This window comes from Sus scrofa, chromosome 10 (assembly GCF_000003025.6).
Source record: "Sus scrofa isolate TJ Tabasco breed Duroc chromosome 10, Sscrofa11.1, whole genome shotgun sequence".
Lineage (NCBI taxonomy): Eukaryota > Metazoa > Chordata > Mammalia > Artiodactyla > Suidae > Sus > Sus scrofa.
In genome coordinates this window covers 59,856,673-59,877,682 of record NC_010452.4, presented here as the reverse complement: position 1 = coordinate 59,877,682, position 21,010 = coordinate 59,856,673, and the positions used below count along the sequence as shown (strand labels likewise).

General features: G+C 44.5%; 1 protein-coding gene across 2 annotated transcripts in view; it reads left to right on the top strand.

Moving 5' to 3' along the window:
- The window catches only part of DHTKD1 (dehydrogenase E1 and transketolase domain containing 1), a 54,905-nt gene continuing 36,255 nt past the window's right edge, over positions 2,361–21,010 (top strand). For both annotated transcript variants that reach the window (XM_021064993.1, XM_021064992.1), the window contains exons 1-2: positions 2,361–2,699; positions 19,979–20,134. In XM_021064993.1, the coding sequence (XP_020920652.1) occupies positions 2,546–2,699; positions 19,979–20,134 (310 nt within the window). In that variant the 5' untranslated portion in view covers positions 2,361–2,545. The remainder of the gene's footprint in view (positions 2,700–19,978; positions 20,135–21,010) is intronic.

Genomic DNA, 21,010 nt, shown 5'->3' with positions numbered 1-21,010 from the left:
TCTAGACCCATATGTCCATTTCTGTGGCAGATGCCTGCACTTGGAAGTCTCACAAACGTTCAAAATCATTGTGTCCTAAATGGAATTAATGCCACCTCACAGTTTTCTGCTCCTCCAGTGCTCTTTATCTGTTGTTGACATCACCAACCATACAGTGGTTCACTTCAGAAGCCAGGAGGTCTTTGTCTCCCCACCTTCTCACCTAGTGTTCGTATCCAGTCCCTGCATCCCGTAGTCTACTTATTTCACTGGATCACATACTCAGCATCTACTTGATGTTAGACAATATTTTGGGCACTGGCGTTAGAGCAATGCAGTAGACATAATCCCATGCTCTTGCTGTTTACAATTTAGTCAGAGGCGTATCTACAATGGAATATTATTCAGCCATAAAGAAGAATGAGATAATGCCATTTGCAGCAAGATGGGTGGACCTAGAGATTACGGTACTAAGTGAAGTTAGAACCTAGAGATTACCATGCTAAGTGAAGTTAGACAGTGAAAGACAAACATCATATGCTACCACTTACATGCAGAATCTAACACAAGGTTGCACATGAATTTATCTTCAGAGTAGAAACAGAATCACAGACTTTGAAATCACACTTATGGTTACTAAATAGGATGGACTGGGGGTTAGGGATTGGCATATTTACACTGTGATATATGGAATGACTGGCCAATGGGGACCTGATGTGTAGCACAGGGAACTTTACCTAATATTCTGTGATAATCTAGATGGGAAAAGCATCTGAAAAAGAAGAAAAAAAAAAAAACCAATTTAGTGCGAGGCCAGGGATCGAACCCACATCTTCATGGGTACTAGTTGGGTTGGTAACCGGCTGAGCCACAACGGGAACTCCCAAAATAAATTTTAAAATAAAATAACATTTTAAAAAAAGAATCATTGAAATACGCTTAAGTAGGCAACAATTTAGTTAACTCAAATTATGACATATCTAGTACTCAGGAAACATCAAAATTGTACTAATGTAATAACGAAATGTATGGAGTACCATGAAGGTGTCTAATAGGGAGAATGAAATTAGCCATGGGGGCCAGGAATACCTTTCTTCAGGAAGTAACTCCAAGCCCAGTGGAGAAGGAGGGTTGGAATCATCCAGTGTTGTTGGGGGTGGGGTCGGGAGGAAGAAGAGCTGTCCTGGTGGAGGGAATTGTTTGCGTGAAAACCCTGAAGTTCTAGGGTGCCTTCCACTTGGAGGTTCCCCTGACACACCTGTCTATGCTTGCAGGGCAACTGTACATGTCTGGATTACAGCGTCTTTCATACTGTGTGTTGAAGTCAGCCGGCAACGACTGGGAATGGATTAGGGGCAGAGACTGTATTTTAGCAATCTCTGTGACCCAGCAGAGGGCTCTGTGTGAATAGTGATTGAAAGAGTCTAGGGGGAAAATATCTTGGGCTCATGTGATGTGTGTAATGTTCTTAGAAGTTTGGGGTGCAGCTGCCCTGGTGACTGGAATGATGAATGACTGACTGGGAAGAATTCAGAGCCCCTCTTCCCCATCATGCTGGTAAAGGTACACCACGAGGGAAACTCCAAGGTGAGCCTTGAAATAAAAAGAAACTCTAGGAGTTCCTTCATTGCGCAGCGGAAACGAATCTTACTAGGAACCATGAGGTTGCAGGTTCCATCCCTGGCCTCGCTCAGTGGGTTAAGGATCCGGCTTTGCTGTGATCTGTGGTGTAGGTCGCAATCGCGGCTCGGATCCCGAGTTGCTGTGGCTGTGGCTGTGGCGGAGGCGGCGGCTACAGTTCCGATTGGACCCCTAGCCTGGGAACCTCCAAGTGCTGCAGGTGCGGCCCTCAAAAGACGAAAAGAAAATCTGTCGTAGAAAGACCAACCAAGAATTGCATCTATATCTATACTGCTGAAATCCGCTTCCAATTTCTCTTCACTTCTATTCGTTCCTATAGCTGCTTTCTCCTCTAATTTACTCCTTCTCCCTCAGTGTTTCTTGCAAAAATACAGATGGACGGGGTGTTGATTTTCTGGCTCCTTCCTGCGACCTTCCCTTCTTGAGTCCCTTCGTCTCAGTCCCAACCACTTTTGATGCACCCCGTCGTTTTCATAGGAGACTGCATCATGTGTGTGGGGTTGTGCTCCGGGGCTTCCAAGGAGGAGGGCGTGGGTGATCACTCCTGCGGGAGACTGCAGCATATACAGATAAATCATGGTTTGTACCAGAAAGCTGGTGATGCTCGGCTCAACACTCCCCGCTTTCCCAAATCCAGGGCAGCCCTCAGCCTCTAGGACCGCTCGAGTCCAGCGGGATCTAGGGGCGTGGCTACGTCCAGGGGGCCGCTGATCTGGATTGGCTCCAAGGGCCGAGATGGCCAATTAGGAGTGGGGGCGTTGTCTCGGAGGCGGAGTTTCAGCGGAGGGCTTATTTCTCTTGCCTCCCGCCTCTCCCTAGAGGTGGATACCCAGTAGTCCAGCGGCGTAGGAGCCACCTTCCTTCCTGGTGGCTGCAACCCCTCGATCTCCCGCCGAAGTCTCCAGGCCTGAGAGCCTGGCCGAACATGGCCTTGGCTACTGTGGCAGCAGCAAGACTGGGCCTCAGCCGGGCTCCTTCGCTCCTTCGGCGTGGCTACCAGACGGAGAGGGGTGTCTACGGCTACCGGCCGAGGAAGCGTGAGAGCCGGGAGCCCCAGGGCGGCCTGGCGCGTCCCTCAGGTGGGGGTTGGGGCCCGGGCGGTGGGCATGGGGGTTGAAGAGGCAGGGGGCTTTCTTGCCAGGCCTGCTGTGGGGTACTGCTGTGGGGGCGGGGCGTCCGGGGAGCCTCAGTGTGCGCGCGGCGAATTGGGAGAGAGGGGAGGCGAGAGGGCAGAGGGAGACAGACGTGCGTATTGTCAGTGTCTCCTCCCCGTCCGGAACGGTTTTGTGATCTCTAATCTTCTTTTCTTGGTCGTAAAATGTCTGGGAACTTAGCTCTTTGCCAAGGCGGGGCTTCGGGAAAAGAAAAGTTCTAAGATGTTCCAGCTCCTGGAATGTCCCCAAGGATACATTTCCAGGGCCCTCTCCAGGGCTGGTGTGAGCTGGGATGGGTGGGGATCACGACTGTACTGCTGGGGTGAAGAGAGCAGTTAGCTGGTACCAAGACCATAGTATATATTATCCGTTTGTCTCCTCTATCTGGCCTTTTTAATTTCAGTGTGGTTTTTTGTTTTTTTGTTTTTTTGTTTTTTTGATTTTTTTGGTTTTTGTTTTCCTCTTCCTTGGCATGTAGAAGTTTGGAAGTTCCTGGGCAGGGATCAGGCAGTGCCAGAGTGTAACAAGGCCAGATCTTTAACCTGTTGTGCCACAAGGGAACTCCCTGATTTCAGAGTTTAAAACTTTTAGTTGAACAGCAAGGTCCCACTGTATAGCACAGAGAACTATGTATATATGTGTATATGTGTATAACTGAGTCATTTGTGGAATAGCAGAAATTAACACGACATCATAAATCAACTACACTTCAATAAAATTTTAAAAGCGTGCTGAATTTGGAACCATGTTACTGGTGGTTTTAATGGATTAGGAGACATGAGTATCAGTTTTTGGAACCTCTGTTGGATTCTCATGTGTAAGAGACTAATTTTGAGTATTTGGATTATGCTCCAAAATGATTTGTTTGTTTGTTTTTTGTTTTGTCTTTTTGCTATTTCTTTGGGCCGCTCCCGCAGCATATGGAGGTTCCCAGGCTAGGGGTCCAATCAGAGCTGTGGCTGCCGGCCTACACCAGAGCCACAGCAATGCGGGATCCGAGCCGCGTCTGCAACCTACACCACAGCTCACGGCAATGCTGGATCCTCAACCCACTGAGCGAGGCCAGGGGTTGAACCTGCATTCTAATGGATATAAGTCAGGTTCTTAACCCCAACAATTAAGATCCCTTCATCATCTAAGCACTTGATATTTGAATAGTACATCACACACTGGAACCTTAATACTTTGTTCTTGATCTCAGGGGACATTTAAAATAAAACCGATTTCTCTTTCTTGAGTGCAAAGGGTTTCTTTAGGGAAAGCATTTTAGCCAATTAGACTGGTACTCCCTTGAGAGTAAGACTATAGGTATCTTATTTCACTTTGCAAATTGAGTATTTAGAATTTTACACATTAGTTGTGCTCAAACTGAAATGTACATTCAAGTGACTTTGAATGGTGTTTAAAATGTTAGTTTCCAGGCCTCCCTCTCTCCTCCCTGCCCTTCCCTTCCCCCTAACCCTGTTCTCATTCAGTGACCTGAGGTGAGGTTCAGGAATATGTATTTTTATCAGTTACTCTAGGTGATTCTCTAGCAGGAGATCCACGGTCACCGTGGTCAAACGCTGCTATGGTCTTAAGGGATATATGTGCAGGATGTGTTTGACAATCTCTTCTTCAGTTAAGGTCATATTAGTGTGCAATTATCGTGATCTTATTTGAGGTTTTCCCTTACAATTGGGTCTCTGTTTGATTCCTGTTAAGAGCCTGATGGCTGAGAATGAAGCCTTGCCTTGTAAAAGCCTATGCTGGTTGTTCTGATCGTCAAAACTGCATCTGAATCATCCAGGAAACTTTGGCTGGTGTGATTGAAAAATACCTCTGGAGTTGATTTTACCTGTATATAATCTCTTCTCTTCCCTCATCATCAAACTGAGCCCCGCCCCTTCCCCTAACAATGAACTTGCTCTATCGAGAGGTGCTTGGTGAAATTTGAAAATTCAACTTTGAGTTAGAACTGCAGGCTAAGGATACAATCTTGTGTTCTCCGGAGCAAAAAGTGAAATCACTATCAAGAAATAGTCGTTTGAGGACTTCCTGTCATGGCACAGCAGAAATAAATCTGACTAGCATCCATGAGGATGCAGGTTCAATCCCTGGCCTCACTCAGTGGGTTAAGGATCCGGTGTTGCCGTGAGCTGTGGTGTAGGTGGCAGATGTGGCTTGAGTTCCCAGTTGCTCTGGCTGTGGCCTAGGCCAGCTGCTGCAACTCCAATTCAACCCCTAGCCTGGCAACTTCTATATGCCACGGGTGCGGCCCTGAAAAACAAACAAACAAACAAAAAAATTATTTTGAGAGAGAAGAGGAAAATAGGTGTCAGAAAATAACTAACAATCACCATTCTCTACCCCTTTGGCCATTCAGATATCCTAAGCTTTTCTTCCCACACATAGAATGTATTCAACTCTCTCTATCATTCAATTCCTGAATCCACCTCAAAGTCCATCATCTCTGGAGAATGGACGGTCCTTTCCATCACATCTGGCCATGGCTCCTCATCTGGAATTTTCTGAACTGCCATCCACCCCGAATATACACATTCATTGTACAACAGAAACTCTCATCCACAAAAGGAAAGGACGTGGAACCCATAGCAGCCACTGGTTCAGACTGGTTATCAAGTCCCGTTGGAGAGGGATTATAAAGGTTCTCCATGAGGCTAAATTGTAAGTTCATTAAATAATCCCCGGCCCCGCAACTCTGCCTCAAGTCCATTCCACTGGTTTTGCCTTATGGATTCTTCTTTAACCATTATCTTCTGTGGCCATCTCTCTTTCTCTTTCTTTTTCAAAAAAAATTTTATGGCTGCACCCACAGCATAGGGAAGTTCCAGACTAGGGACTGAACTCAAGCCACATCTTCAACCTATGTCACAGCTGCCGCAGTGCTGGATCCTTTAACCCATTGTGCAGGGCCAAGGATGGAACCAGAACCTCTGTGGTGACCCGAGCCGCTGAAGTTGGGTTCTTAACCCCTTGTGCCCTGGCAGCAACTCCCCATGGCCGTGTCTTCTGAGGGCCCTGGGGAGCCTGCCCTCCTTGGGGGCTGCACATCTTCCGTGATCTGCTTTATTTCAGCCAAGTTAGGATGCTGAGAGTTACTTTAGGTAGTCATCAATTACAGATTTTTTTTTTTTCTAGCCACACTTGGGATCTCTCTGGCAGTTCTGTTTTTAAAATTAAAAAAAAAAATTTTTTATTGCTAATCATTTCATGTGCAGGTTGCCCACCATCAAAGAGCTCATTTATTTTATTTTATTTTTTTGCTTTTTAGCACCGCACCTATGGCATTTGGAGGTTCCCAAGCTAGGGGTTTAATCAGAGCTACAGCTGCCGGCCTACACTACAGCCACAGCAACTTGAGATCCAAGCCACATCTATGACCTACACCACGGCCCACGGCAACGCCGGATCCTTAACCCACTGAGCGAGGCCAGGGATCAAACCTGTGTCCTCATGGATACTAGTCGGGTTCATTACCACTGAGCCACAAAAGGAACTCCCAAAGAGCTCATTTAGACCTGGTTTTTAATCCCTGGAAACTGGTCTTTTATTTACTGTTTATGTGCTCTACTCATTGTGCTCCCTGAATTTAATGGTGCTTCTGTGAGACCATCTGAAATAGCATGGTAGTGTGGAAAGGCAATACCTTTGGTATGACCTTGAAGGTTTAGCTTGATTTTATTGTCTAACCAAAAATGCTTCCTGCAAAGTACTTGAAAAAGGGGGTTGACTTTTCTCGGATCTGCTGACACAGCCTCTTCAGAACCACCCTTACTAATTTCTACTCTTCCAGCCTTGCCAGGGTGGTACTGAGGCCACAGATGGAGCAGACCTCCTGGTAGCCAAGTGAATTTCTCTCCTTCTCTTCTTGCTGATTAATTAGCTCCAGTGTGACCTTACCTTTCTCCTGGGGCGTTCCTGAAATTGACGCAAAACTAGGACCACAGACTGAGCAACAGGCTCCAAGGGCATGTAGCCTGCCTTTCAGGCTATCACAAGGGACCGTTTAACAAATGTTTTGACAGATAACATTACACTGCTCATCTGAACTGTTTGGATCCATGGTACCCACGCCCTGACTGTGAAGCTGGTGTCATAAACATTTTAGGTTCTGTTATGGCAGCAACCCACCTCTGGAACTAAATGCAACGTCAGGTAGGATCAGTTTTTGGGCTGTGCCAGAGACCTAGAATAAACATAGCATGAATAGGAGTTCCCTGGCAGCCTAGAAATTCAGGATCCGGAATTGTCATTACTGAGGCATGGGTTTGATCTCTGGCCTGGGAACTTCTACATGCCAGGGGTGCAGCCAAAAAAGAAATTGGCATGAATAAAGTAAGTAAAAGTCTGAGCTAGAGAGAGAGCTCTGCTCTGCAAAGTCATAGGGGTTCAAGTTCTTTCTAGGTTGTTTCTGTGGGTGCTGCTTTCCACTCTGGTCCAGGATGGCTCACCACTCTAGCCCTATCCTGGCCAGCAGGAAGGATGAAGAGGTGGAGGGGAAGAGAACACTGTCTCTTTAAGGGGAAAACCCAGAAACTGCAGCATCACTTCTAACTGCCTTCTCATTGGCCAGAATATAGTCCCACCACCACCCTGGCTACAAGGAAGGCTGGAAAGTGCTTTTCTGGGTGGACAGGTACTCAACCACCTGTTACCATGAAAGAGAAGGGAAGATGGACGTTGGGAGTTAGAGTAGCCTCTGCTGCAGATGTACTGTAAAAATCTGGGGCAAGCAATCCAGCAGCTTTCTCACCTATACTTCCTATCAAATCTTGAGCACTCTATTACTCAAGCATTGCTTTCTTCATATTGTCACCAACTAGGATCCAAGTCTAGGCCTTTAATTCTGGTCTGCTACCAAAAAAAAAGAGTTTAATTCAAAGGTTCTTAACCTAGGTCCATAGATCCCTATGAGAAAGGTTCAGGGGATCTGTGCACTTTTTTTATTTTTTGGCCGCCCCATGGCCTATGGAGTTCCTGGGCCAGGGATCAGATCTGAGCCATATTTTTGACCTATGGTGCACCTGTAGCAACACTGTATCCTTTACCCATTGTGCTTGGCCAGGGATGGACCCTGTGTTCTGGTGCAGCAGCAATGCCGCTGATCCCCTTGTGCCACAGTGGGAACTTCACAGCTCTGTGTACTTTGCACAACTCTGCGTACATGTCTCTCTTTGCAGGTAAAAGACCCATAGCTTTCATTACATCCTCAAAGAGATCTATGACTTCCAAGACCTAAACCTGCTAGCCTAGCTGGTATTATACTTTATAGCTTAGTTCCCTTCCAGCCTAGTCCAGTCTTTCTAAAACACTGGTTTAATTGAGTCATTTTCTTTCTTTCTTTTTTGGCTGCACCCACAGCATGTGGAAACTCCCAGATTGAACCCAAGGTCTAGCAGTGACCTGAGCTGCTGCCGTGAAAATGCTGGACCCTTGACCCACACATTAATATGTGGAGTTCCCTTATGGCACAGCAGATGAAGGATCCAGCATTGTGACCTGAGACATTGTCACTGCAGTAGCCCGGGTCACTGCTGTGTTTCTTTTCTTTTCTTTTTCTTTTTTTAATGGCTGAGTAGTATCTTTTATTTTATTCTTGTAATTACTCAATGAATTTTATTACATTTATAGGTGTACAACAATCATCACAACCAAATTTTGTAGCATTTCTATCCCAAACCCTCAGTGCATCCCCCCACCCCCAAACCTGTCTCCTTTGGAAACCATAAGTTTTTCAAGTCTGTGAGTCAGTATCTGCTCTGCAGAGAAGTTCATTTTGTCCTTTTTTTAGGTTCCACATGTAAGCAATAGCATTTGATGTTGGTGCCTCACTCTCTGACTGACGTCACTTAGCATGATAATTTCTAGGTCCACCCATGTTGCTGCAGATACCCTTATTTCTTTCCTTTTAATGGCTGAGTAATATTCCATTGTGTATATGTGCCACATCTTCTTTATCCCCTCCTCTGTCGATGGGCATTTAGGTTGTTTCCCTGTCTTGGCTATTGTATGTAGTGCTGTAATGAGCATTGGAGTCCATGTGTCTTTTCAAGTCATAGTTTTCTCTGGATAGATACCCAGGAGTGAGATTCCTGGATCAAATGGTAATTCTATTTTTAATTTTCTGAGGCATCTCCATACTGTTTTCCACAGTGGTTGCACCAACTTACATTCCCACCAGCAATGTAATAGGGTTCCTTTTTCTCCACACCCTCTCCAGTACTTACTGTTTGCATAGTTTTTGATGATGGCCATTCTGGCTGGTGTAAGGTGGTACCTCAGAGCGGTTTTGATTTGCATCTCTCTAATAATGAGTGATGTTGAACATCGTTTCATGTGTTGTTTGTCCATCTGTATGTCATCTTTGGAGAATTGTCTGTTTAGATCTTCTGCCCATTTTTTGATGGGGTTGTTTGTTTTTTGGTATTGAGCGGTAGGAGATGTTTATAAATTTTGGTTAATTCACCCATTTTCAGTTGAATCATTTGCAACAATTTTCTCCCATTCTGTGGGTTGTCTTTTTCTTTTGTTTAGGATTTCCCTTGCTGTGCAGAGACTTTTAAGTTTAATTAACTCCCATTTGTTTATTTTTGTTTTTATCGTCATTTCTCTAAGAGGTAGATCTGAGAAGATGTTACTCTCATTTATGTCGGAGAGTGTTTGACCTATGTTTTCCTCTAAGAGTTTATAGTATATGGTATTTATGTAGGTCTTTAATCCATTGTGACTTTATTTTTGTGTATGGTGTTGGTAAGTGTTCTGATTTCATTCTTTTACCTGTGGCCATCAGTTTTTCCCAGCACCACTTATTGAAGGGGCTGTTTTTTCTCCATTGTGTATTCTTGCCTCCTTTGTCATAGATTAGTTGGCTGTAGGTTCGTGGGTTTAATTCTGGGCTTTCTATCCTGTTCCACTGGTACTGTCTTTGTGACAGTACCATACAGTTTTGATGATTGTTGCTTTGTGGGATAGTCTGAGGTCTGGGAGCCTGATTCCTTCAGCTCCATTTTTCTTTCTGAGGATGTCTTGGCTATTCTGGGTCTTTTGTGCTTCCAAACAAACTTTAAAATATTTTGCTCAAGTTCTGTGAAAAATGTCCCTATTAATTTGATAGGGATTGCATTGAGTCTGTAGATTGCCTTGGGTAGTATGGTCATTTTGATGATATTGACTCTTCCAATCCAAGATCATGGTATGTCTTTCTATCTGTGTCATCTTTGATTTCTTTTATCAGCATCTTATAGTTTTCAGAGTACAGGTCTTTTGTTTCTTTAGGTAGGTTTACTCCTAGGTATTTTATTCTTTTGGATGCGATGGTAAACGGGATTGCTTCCCTAATTTCTCTTTCTGAGCTTTCATTTTTAGTATATAGAAATGCAGTCGATTTCTGTGTATTAATTTTGTATCCTGCGACTTTGCCAAATTCATTGATAAACTCTAACAGTTTTCTGGTAGAGTCTTTAGGATTCTCTAGGTATAGTATCATGTCATCTCTTGATGTGACCTCCTCTTTGTCTTCTGGAATAGGATATCTTTTTCAAAGTTTCCAGTCCATTTGGTTGAAAGTTGCTTAGCATTTGGTTGTAATTTTGTTGTTATGAGAGAAGTTGAGCCCCAGTCCTTCTATCCCACCATCTTAATCCCTTCTCATCTCTTCTGCCTTCTTTCTTACGTCTCTCCATTATAAATTCTTCTACTTTCCAAAGCTCTCCTTCATTCTGTGCCTTTCCACATCTTACCCATTCTCCACAGTCCAGCTCCATCCCCATCTCCTCCCTGACATCTTTCAAGACAACTCCAGGATCTCCTAATATGAACTCCCTTAACCCACCTCTTGGACACTATCGAACCTTTTCTAATTGTGTATGGTTTTGTGTGGGGCCCTCTTCTCATTTACATTTGTCAGATCCTGCCTGGTAAAACCTTGTCTTATATTCCTGTTAGCTCTACACTTAACTGAACACTTATTAACTGATTGATTCCTCCTAAGACATGGAAATAGGGTTCTGTATGTGCAATTTCTTGGTGACATTTTGTACATTTGAACTTTGCATTTACAACCATAACGCCAAGAATTAAAGGAAGCACTTTATATATAGGGTAATATACTGTATTACCATGTTCTAGAAAAAGTAATAACTTCTTTTTTGCTGATGAAGACAATTAAGATTTGCTGGGGTTTTTTCCTTAAATTCTGTTTAACTGTATGCATATGGTCTGTTCCATTAATTACAGGAGGCTGATGAGACTAAGGACACAGTCTCATTGGCTTTAGTCTTTTTCATGACACCACCAGTTATCCTGAAGGTACCATCTTGGTTGAGAGGAATGACTGAGTTAGTGGGGTAGATTGTGTTCATTAACTTTTGGTATTGGCAAAATAAATCAAAGAACAAACCCTCCTGAGAAGGGACACATGCGTCCTTCCACATCCAAGGTGATGTTGTGAAATGGGAAGAGGTATCTTCAAAGTTATGGTGCCTCCTGCCTCCTCCTCTTTGCCTTCATTAGCTTTCTTTCTTCTTCCTCTTCTTCTTCCTCTTCCTCTTCTTCTTTCTTCTTTCTCTTCCTCTTCTTCTTCCTCTTCCGCTCCTTCTTCTTCTCCTTCACCTTCGCCTTCTTCTTCTTCCTCTTCCTCTCTTTCTTCATTTTCTCCTTCTTCTCCTTCTCCTTCTCCTCTTTTTAGAGCTGCACCTGCGGCATGTGGAAGTTCCCAGGCAAGGAATCAAATCGGAGCTGCAGCTGCTGGCCTACACCACAGCTCACGGCAACGCCAGATCTTTAACCCACTAAGCGAGACCAGGAATTGAACCTGCATCCTCATGGATACTAGCCAGGTTCATAACCAGCTGAGCCACAGTGGGAACTCATCTTCATATGTTTATCTTGGTCAAAAATCAATGCCTGCGTAAGACAGCTACCTCACTTACTAAGGTTTTCACTGCAGTGAAGCTTCAAAGGGATATTGAATTTGCTTCTAGTAATCTTTTTGGATGACAGTGGTTTCAGTAGTTAAAATTTGACCTGTGTTGAGTGTCCTTTGTATCTGGCTCTTAGTAACAGCTTGTTCTTTAACCTCTGTAAACCTCAACTTCCAAGTAAACTTGAATTTATTTATCAACAATCCCAGTTTAAAATGAAGGTAGGTTTCCATATACATTTTAGAATTATTTGTTCTAGTTCTGTGCAAAATACCGTTGGTATTTTGATAGAGATTGCACTGAATCTGTGATTGCTTGAGTGGTAGGATCATTTTAACAATATTACTTCATCCAATCCAGGAACACGGTCTATCTTTCCATCTGTTTGTATCATCTTCAGTCTCTTATAGTTTTCCAGACGTAGGTATTTTACCTTCTTGGGTACATTTATTCCTAGGTGTTTTATTCTTTCTGATGCAATAGTAAATGTGGTGTCCTTAATTTCTCTTTCTGATAGTTCATTGTTAGTGTATAGAATTGCAACAGTTTAGGACCAGTGACCCATAGGTATAAATTTCATTACGAAGATTTGACTTGTTAAAAAATGGCAAAATTTAGAGATCATCTGCAGATGGGAGCCATGAGATTCCAGTCTTTAATGGTTACCGCTCTTGGCAATGAGCTTTAGTAGTTGAAGGGAGGTTGCAGGCATGGTGCATATGAGAAAAAATTGGAGCCTTTACTGGAGGTATAGAAAAAAAGAGTTGGGAAAAATCTTATTACATTAGCGATTTTTTAAAGAATTAGATAATTTAAAAAAATATTTCAATGACTTTGAGTTCTCTGATCCCTTTTGCTTAGATCCTGAACTTTCCTTTTTAATTTTTGTTATGGCATATGGGTAAAACCGTGTAGTAAAATCAAGCACACTTGAGTACAAATAGTTAAATCCTAGCTTCTTCATTACCTTTATCACCTTTTGCAAGTCACTTAACCTTTTTGGGCCTCAGCTGACTCCTCTGCAGATAAGGGCGCCTATTTCAGTGTTGCACGGATTAGGTAAGATGATGTGCGTGAAAATTCCAGCACAATGTGTCGCAAAAGTTAGTACTCAATAAATGGTCACTATCAGTTATTATCAATCTGTGACCCTTACTTATCAGTGATTTAGGAAAGGAATAAGAAAAAACAGAAGGACCAGAACAAGGTTTGTATTTAAAGTCTTTTTTTTCCAAGAAGGACATATATGGCAAAATAAATTTACAGAGATACTGTGTTTGAGATGGGAAGATGATTTAAAATAAATGCAGCTCCCTGGCCTAGGTATGAGTGTGTTATGTAGAATGTAGTATTCTGGTACACAGTCTTGGCCTTTTGTTTGTTTGTTTGTCATTTTAGGGCCACACCCATGGCATTTGGAAGTTCCCAGGCTAGGGGTCAAATCGGAGCTGCAGCTGCCGGCCTACACCACAGCCACAGCAGCACCAGATCCGAGCCGTGTCTGTGACCTACACCAAAGCTCATGGCAGCGCCAGATCCTTAACCCACTGAGTGAGGCCAGGGATTGAACCCACATTGTCATGGATCCTAGTCAGGTTCGTTAACAGCTGAGCCATGAAGGGAACTCTGCTTTTCTTTTCTTTCTTTTTTTCCCCGTTTTTGGCCGCCTCATGGCACATGGAGTCCCCAGGCCAGGGATCAGATCTGAGCCACAGTTGTGACCTATGCTGCAGCTTTGGCAGTGTTGGATCCTGTAACCCACTGTGCCTGGCCAGAGATTGCACCTACATCCTGGCGCTTCAGAGATGATGCGGATACTATTGTGCCATCTAGGAATGCCAAAGTCTTGGCTTTTGATGTGGTAATCTATGAAGTTCCTACATTAAAACTGGTATCAGCCATCTCATTTTAATAGGGCTTAAGGGACTTCTCTTTCTTGGAATCCTCAACGTGTTTATAGATATTCAATATTCCCACTTGTATTAAAATTTATGCTGCCTAGAATGCAAATAGACTGTGGATTGGACCTAGATATTTTGGGGGAGGCTGTTTATGACCAGATGATGAAAAAGAACTGTATTAACTTTTAGTTCAAGTACTAAGTTTAGTTGAGTTCCAGTCATCAGTCTATTTCATGCTGGTTAATATGAACAAATTCCTTCCTGAAAATAAAATACTCTTCAACACTAGTCGGTGTTCCCATCATGTTTGCTTAGAGCCGAGAGTAAAGTAATTGATGTAGATATCCCTATCATAATATTTTTTACTCTTGTTTTATTTATTTATTTATTTATTTATTTCTACTCTTGTTTTAGATAAGATTCTTTGGGTCACAGCAATAGAAAGCCTCTCTGGCCATCTTAAGCAAAGAGGGGAGGAGTTCCCAGTGGATTAAGAATCTGACCACAGCTGCTTGGGTTGCTGGGGAGACTCGGGTTCACCCCCAGCCTGGAGCAGTGGGTTAGAGGATCTGACGTTGCTGCAGCTGTGGCTCAGATTCAGTCCCTGGCCCAGGTGCTTCCATATGCCACGGTTGCAGCCATAAAAAGAAAAAAGGGGGGGGTATTTATTGGAAGGGTGCAAGGATATCTCCTAGAACCGAAAGATGTGTCCAGTAACCAAGAAAAGAGCTGACTCTAGGGATACTGGCAGAAGCTGTATATGGTTCCAAAAGGCACAGTGGTGAAGGCACTTAGCTCCTGTGTCACCCATAATGTGTGTCGGGGGGTCCTCAAGCCACTCCCACATTTAGAGATTTCCAGAAGGGACGCGTGGCATCAGAATATAGTTGTGTTCGTGGTTAGGATGGATTGTAGTGATGCGATAAGAATGCACAGCAGGACCATTGTGGCGAAGGCACAGGACAGGCCCAAGGAACCACTATGCAGGCTCCCTTCTGCTCTCTCTCCCACAAGGGGTCACCCAGAACACACTCCTCTTCCAGAAACACAGCAACATACATGCAGTATTCCTGCCTAGGGAAGCCTATTCAAGACTTGGCCCCAGGGAGATGTTCATATAAGCACCTTCTGGGTGTGTCCAGATCCAGACTCCCAGCAGGAAAGCAGGTGATGACATAAACCACCTTGTTGGCACATACAGTCTGGGCACAGTGGATCACCTGTATCAGTTAGGGATGGGTGAGGACATTCCTGAAATTCAGGTTCCCAGATGCCACCCAAGGGCATACACCTTGCATGCTGGTGTTTCTAAGGACCACACGCTCACGCTCTTCCTTCTCGTGGCTCTCAATTCCAAGTCTCCAGTTCTGGGAAGACTGGATCTGACCTGCCTTGACTCGGATATCTTTGGAATCCACGGACTTGTTGGGAGGCAGAGTGGAGTGATATAGACATGGTCACTGGAACCCACCTGTTGGGAGGGGAGGGTGCAGGTCTCAGAGAGAGAGGCCCTGAGGGGGCAGGAAGGATCCACCGCAACTCTCGTACCTCATGTTTGAGGGCTCTGGAAATCTTTGATCAGGAGGTTCTGTGACACCATTACCATACGCTGGATCTCAGGACTTGACTCATTCAGATAATAACAAATCTTCCTCTAGCATCTACTATGAGCCAGCCTCTTGAGCCAGAAGCATGCTTCCAATACTTTCCGGGTGTTTGTTTGTCTGTCTGTTTTTTGTCTTTTTGCCATCTCCAGGGCCGCTCTTGAGGCATATGGAGGTTCCCAGGCTAGGGGTCGAATTGGAGCTGTAGCCGCCAGCCTACACCACAGCCACAGCAACACGGGATCCGAGCCATGTCTGCGACCTACACCACAGCTCACGGCAACGCCGGATCCTTAACCCACTGAGCGAGGCCAGGGATCGAACCCGCAACCTCATGGTTCCTAGTTGGATTCGTTAACCACTGAGCCATGACGGGAACTCCCAATACTTTCTGTTTTGAAGAAGTGTGTGTCCATACTGCTGTTGTTTGCCCTATTCTCTCTGGCTGTTTAGGGATTAAACATCCAATTAAATTCCTCTGAATTTTTGTCAATATCATGAGCACTAAGTTGTTAGGCTAGTCTTATGTCCCAGGGTGAAGGAACTCATTTTTCTCTTATAGTAATCTTTTGATATATAAGGTAACAAGGATTTTGTTTGTTTTTCTGAAGAAGATATTGCTGTCATCTCATCCATTTAAATCTTTTAAGGAGTTCCTGCTGTGGCACAGTGGGTTAAGGACCTGGCGTGAGCTCTGCAGCAGCTTGGGTTGCTGCTGAGGTACAGAGTCCATCTCCAGCCTGGCGAGGGGGTTAAGGATCCCGCATTGCTGCAGCTGTGGCATAGGTCACAGCTGTGGCTCTGATTCAGTCCCTGGCCTGGGAACTTCTAAGTGCTGTGGATGTGGCCAAATAAATAAATACATAAATCTTTTAATTTCAGTATTTGCTACCAATGTATTCCAGCTGAGGCAATTTTATCCAGTACATTTGAAAATGAAACTTGGTCAGTTAAAGACAAGTCTTTAAATTAAGGAATACCGGAAGGAAATGAGAGATGCTTTATGTATTTTAACTTACATATATTTATTTTTAGTTTTGTATATGCAGATCTTTAAAATGAAGAGCACTTATGAAAGCAATCTGAATGCAGAACCTCCTGGATTTTTATCATTTTTCCCCTAATGTTTTACTTTTCCCCATAGCAACGACCTTAGGAACACATATAATTTATTCTTACAAGCATGTAGTCAACTAGTGAAGGCAACGGAGAGATCCAGGAAGTAAAAAGTTTTCTGCGTGGAGTAGATTGCGAGTCAGTTAAATGGATACAATTTAAAGAGCTCTACTATACACGTTCACTGAGGAAAACTTAGGAAATATGATAAGCAAGAAAAAATTAGGAATTTTGACATAGGATCCTTACTAAGTTTTTGGTCTATTTCCTTTATATACGAAATATATATATGCAAATGCATATGCATATGTAAATGCATATACATATAGGAAGCTTAGAAAGATACTAATATGCTAGATATGCCATATAATGAAATTAATATTATATATTATACAATCATTTTAACAAAAATCAGGCTCATGCTATATATATTGTCTTAGAACCTTCACTCATCTAAACAAAGTGACACCTTTGCAGTAAGCATTCTACCACATTATGTTATGATGCCTCTTGGCCAGTGGGGATTAGTTAGCAGCACTGTGGCGTGTCCTGCCGAAGGCTGGGGGTTTATAGAGTTAGAGGACTAACACAGGAAAAAGTCAGTGCACAACGCGGACGCCTGGGCTCCACCCTCCCTCCCCCATGCTTGAGGGCCGTGGGTGTGGGTGGTCCGGAGCTTCAGCCTCTACCTGTGTCCTCTGGGGAAGGCAGATCCCCGTAAGGACAGGAGTATAAGGATCGTTTAGGAGGAGGTAGAGAATGTAGGGAGGCTTGTTCATCACCGAACAGGATTCCAGGGGTCACAGTGGAAGGATCTGGGAGGCAGAGAGAGAAGAGGTCCAGGACTGGGTCTGGCAGAAGAAAACAGCGATGAACCGAGGATCTGAGAGAAAGCCTTGTCAGGGTGGATGTAGGATGTGCCCGAGGTGGGAGGGGAGCAGCCCTCTCTCTGGTCCTTCCAGAATAGAAGCTGCCATGTGTTCTTTGGGCGAACAACATCCTTTTGTGCCAACTCCCCCGCCAGTGTTCTAGAGCATCATGAAAAGCTTGGCTTTTCTTTTTTTCTTTTTAAGGCCGCACCTGCGGCACATGGATGTTCCCAGGCTAGGGGCTGAATCCCAGGCTAGGAGCTGCGGCTGCCGACCTATGCCACAACCACACCAGATCTGAGCTGCATCTACGACCTACCCCGCCGCTTGCAGCAATGCCGGATCCTTAACCCACTGAGTGGGGCCAAGGATCGCACCCCCATCCTCATGGATACTGGTTGGGTTCGTTTCCACTGAGCCATAACGGGAACTCCAAGCTTGGCTTTTCAATGAAAAATTTCAGTTAGAAGTTGGAGCAGTGATCTCTCCGAGCTGACATGAGTTCATTCAGAGAATGTTTTCAAAAGGGGGCTAGTAGATTGCTGTGAGCGTGTGACGATAGCGCTGACAGTTTACCGTTGGACTTCCTCCCCAAGGATGTAGTTTTGTGGGTGATGTTGGAAGTATGGAGGAGATCACCCAGAGGGAAGGGAGACTGAGACCCGGGGAGCACCTGAGACCCAGGGAGCACCAGTATTTTAGAGATGGACAAAGAGGAAGACCGCCCCGCCATCGAGCCCAACCCCAACTCTGGCCACCCCCAGCCAGTGAGTTGTGAGGAAACCCAGGAGCTTGCAATGCCAGAGAGCCCAGGGAAGCTGGTGTTTTTAAAGAGGCATGGCCTGGAGTTCCCATTGTGGCTCAGCCGTAATGAACCCGACTAGTAGTCATGAGGAGGGTGTTCGATCCCTGGCCTCGCTCAGTGGGTCAGGGATCCAGCATTGCCCGGAGCCGTGGTATAGGTCGCAGACACAGCACGGATCCAGCATTGCTGTGGCTGTGGTGTAGGCCAGCAGCTGTAGCTCCAGTTTGACCCCTTGCCTGGGAACTTCCATATGCCTCAGGTGTAGCCCTAAAAGGAAAATGAGATAAAATAAAGAGGCGTGGCCAACAGGGACAATGCTTTAGACAAATCTATCTCGACTTTATCCAGAAATATGACGTTGTCCTACAGCAGTTGAGAACTAGAATAAGGTCAGAATAGAACCTATAGCAAAATGACTAACCTCCGGCTTGAAATTGGTTCACTTCCTGGGATTGATTAGTTCATTAGATATAGTCTGGCTCCTCTTAACTGTTAGATTAATGCAGACACATCCTTCTTATTCAAGATGAATATTGAATGCATATTCAGTACATATCTGTTCTTTCCTCTAAGCCTGTGACAAGAGGGACACCTGGCAGTACCCTGGATGCAGACCCAGCACGCACGCATTTAGCTCTGAAGTCATTGCGTGGCAATACATGTTTATAAAATGCTCATTAGATGTTTCAAAATATGCTAACAATTTTCTTTGGCTTCTGAAAATAAAAACACAATTTTTTTTTTTCTTTTTTTGGCCATCCCACAGCATATGGAGTTCTCAGGATAGGGATCAGATATGAGAGCTGCAGCAACACCGGAACCCCAAACCTGTGTCTCATTGCTCCAGAGATACCACCAATCCTGTTGCACTGCAGTGGGAACTCCAAAAACACAATTTTAAACAACTGTTCTGGAGTTCCCGTTGTGGCTCAGCAGAAGCGAATCCGACTAGGATCCATGAGGATGCTGATTCGATCCCTGGTCTCCCTCAGTGGGTTAAGGATCCAGTGTTGCCGTGAGCTGTGGTGTAGGCAGAGACGTGGCTCGGATCTGGCATGGCTGTGGCTGTGGTGTAGGCTACAGCTCTGATTCAACCCCTAGCCTGGGAACCTCCATATGCCGCAGGTGCAGCCCTTAAGAAAAGACAGAAAGGTAAAAACCTGTTCAGAGAATGTGTGCCTTTAACAGTGGATCTGCTCGTCCAGAGAGTTGTGCTGCATTTTTGCAGGACCACCTTGATGAACTGAAAGCTAACTGAGTGCGGGCTTGAAGGATTTCCCCCCGAATTTTAGGAGGGCTTTCATGTGGGAAAGGGAAAAAAAGGAGCTTTTGGATCGATATACAATCATATAAGATAGAACTGGCTTCATTGAAAGAGAATAAGTCCCCTTTAAGTAGAGACTGAGGAATTACCCATTTAAAATGGTACAAATGGGATTTTTTTTTTATTATGTGAGTAGCAAGATCATTTCTAAAGTCTCTTCCTCGTCTGTGGTTTCATGAGTCTATGAAATAGATAAATATAAATATATCCGTGGGGTCTTAAAGAAATAAAGGAACAAAATGCAACATTGGTTTTGTAGTTCAACTTGTCTCTGTTTTTTATGTATGATATTAAAATCTCAAATAATAATTATGAGGATTGTAACTATTCATAATCTCAGTGTTTTAACTGTTGTTTTCCATTTGGGGTGTTTCCTTTGAATATCCGTGGGCATAGTTATTTTCACAAATGTGCACTCTTGGTTCTGTTTTCTTTCTGTAATCTTTCAGTGACTTTTGCTCTCAGGAGATAAATTTAAGGAAATAAGTGTTTTCCTGGACACGGGTAATCTTTAATCCTGAAAACCTCTGACAGACGGGGTGGGTAGGAGCAATGTGTGAGAAATGTCTGAGGTCTCAAAGGCAGCTTTGAAGAACTGATTTTGTGGCTTGTGGGCATTTCCTAAACTGTTTATTTTCTTCTTTTTTCCCCTGTGATTTAGTGGATCATGGCCTTGCCAGGTTGGTAACTGTATATTGCGAGCACGGTCATAAAGCGGCCAAAATCAACCCCCTCTTCACTGGCCAAGCGCTGCAGGAGAATGTGCCTGAAATCCAAGCCCTCGTGCAGACTTTGCAGGGACCCTTCAATACTGCAGGTAAAACCCCATGAACAATCAACTGTCCTCATTAATAGTTAACTGCCAGCAGAGGTGGGGCTCCCTTCTTTTTTTTGCTTTTTAGGTCTGCAGGTGCGACATATGGAAGTTCCGTGGCTAGGGGTCAAATAGGAGTTATACAGCGGCCAGCCTGCGCCACAGCCACAACCACGCCAGCTGCATCTGTGACCTACACCACAGGTCACAGCCACACTGGATCCTTAACCCACTGAGCGAGGCCAGGGATTGGATACTAGTTGGGTTAGTTAACCACTGAGCCACGACAGGAACTCCTCCTTTCTTTGTTCTTGAAGAACCCACATGCCTGCTGGAGCTGAGGTTTCCCCAGGGTGAGAGGAGAGAGTGAGGGGCACGTCTGAACACCATCTGGGAGGAGCAGTCTTGAGGTTCTAGAATGGTCTCCCCATAGGGTGCGTTTCCGCTGTGTTCAGGTCATATAAACAAATGGCCAGCAGGTACGTGAAAAGGTGTACCGCATCAGGAATCTTCAGGGAAATGCAAATCAAAACCGTAATGAGCTGTCACCTCCCACCTGTCAGAATGGCCATTGGCCATCCTCAGAAAAACAAGCCATAGCAAGTGTCAGTGAGGATGTGCAGAAAAGGGAGCCCTGTGCACCATCAGGTTGAAATGCAAGTTGGTGCAGCTGCTATGGGAACAGTATCAAGGGTCTTGAGAAAATTAAAAATAGAACTATCCTATGATCCGGTAATTACATGTCTGGGTAAAGAGGAATTGAAATCAGTTTTGTTTGTTTTTGTTTTTGTCTTTTTACGGCCACACCCATAGCATAGGGCAATTCCCAGGCTAGGGGTCAAATTGGAGCTGCAGCTGCTGGCCTACACCACGGCAACG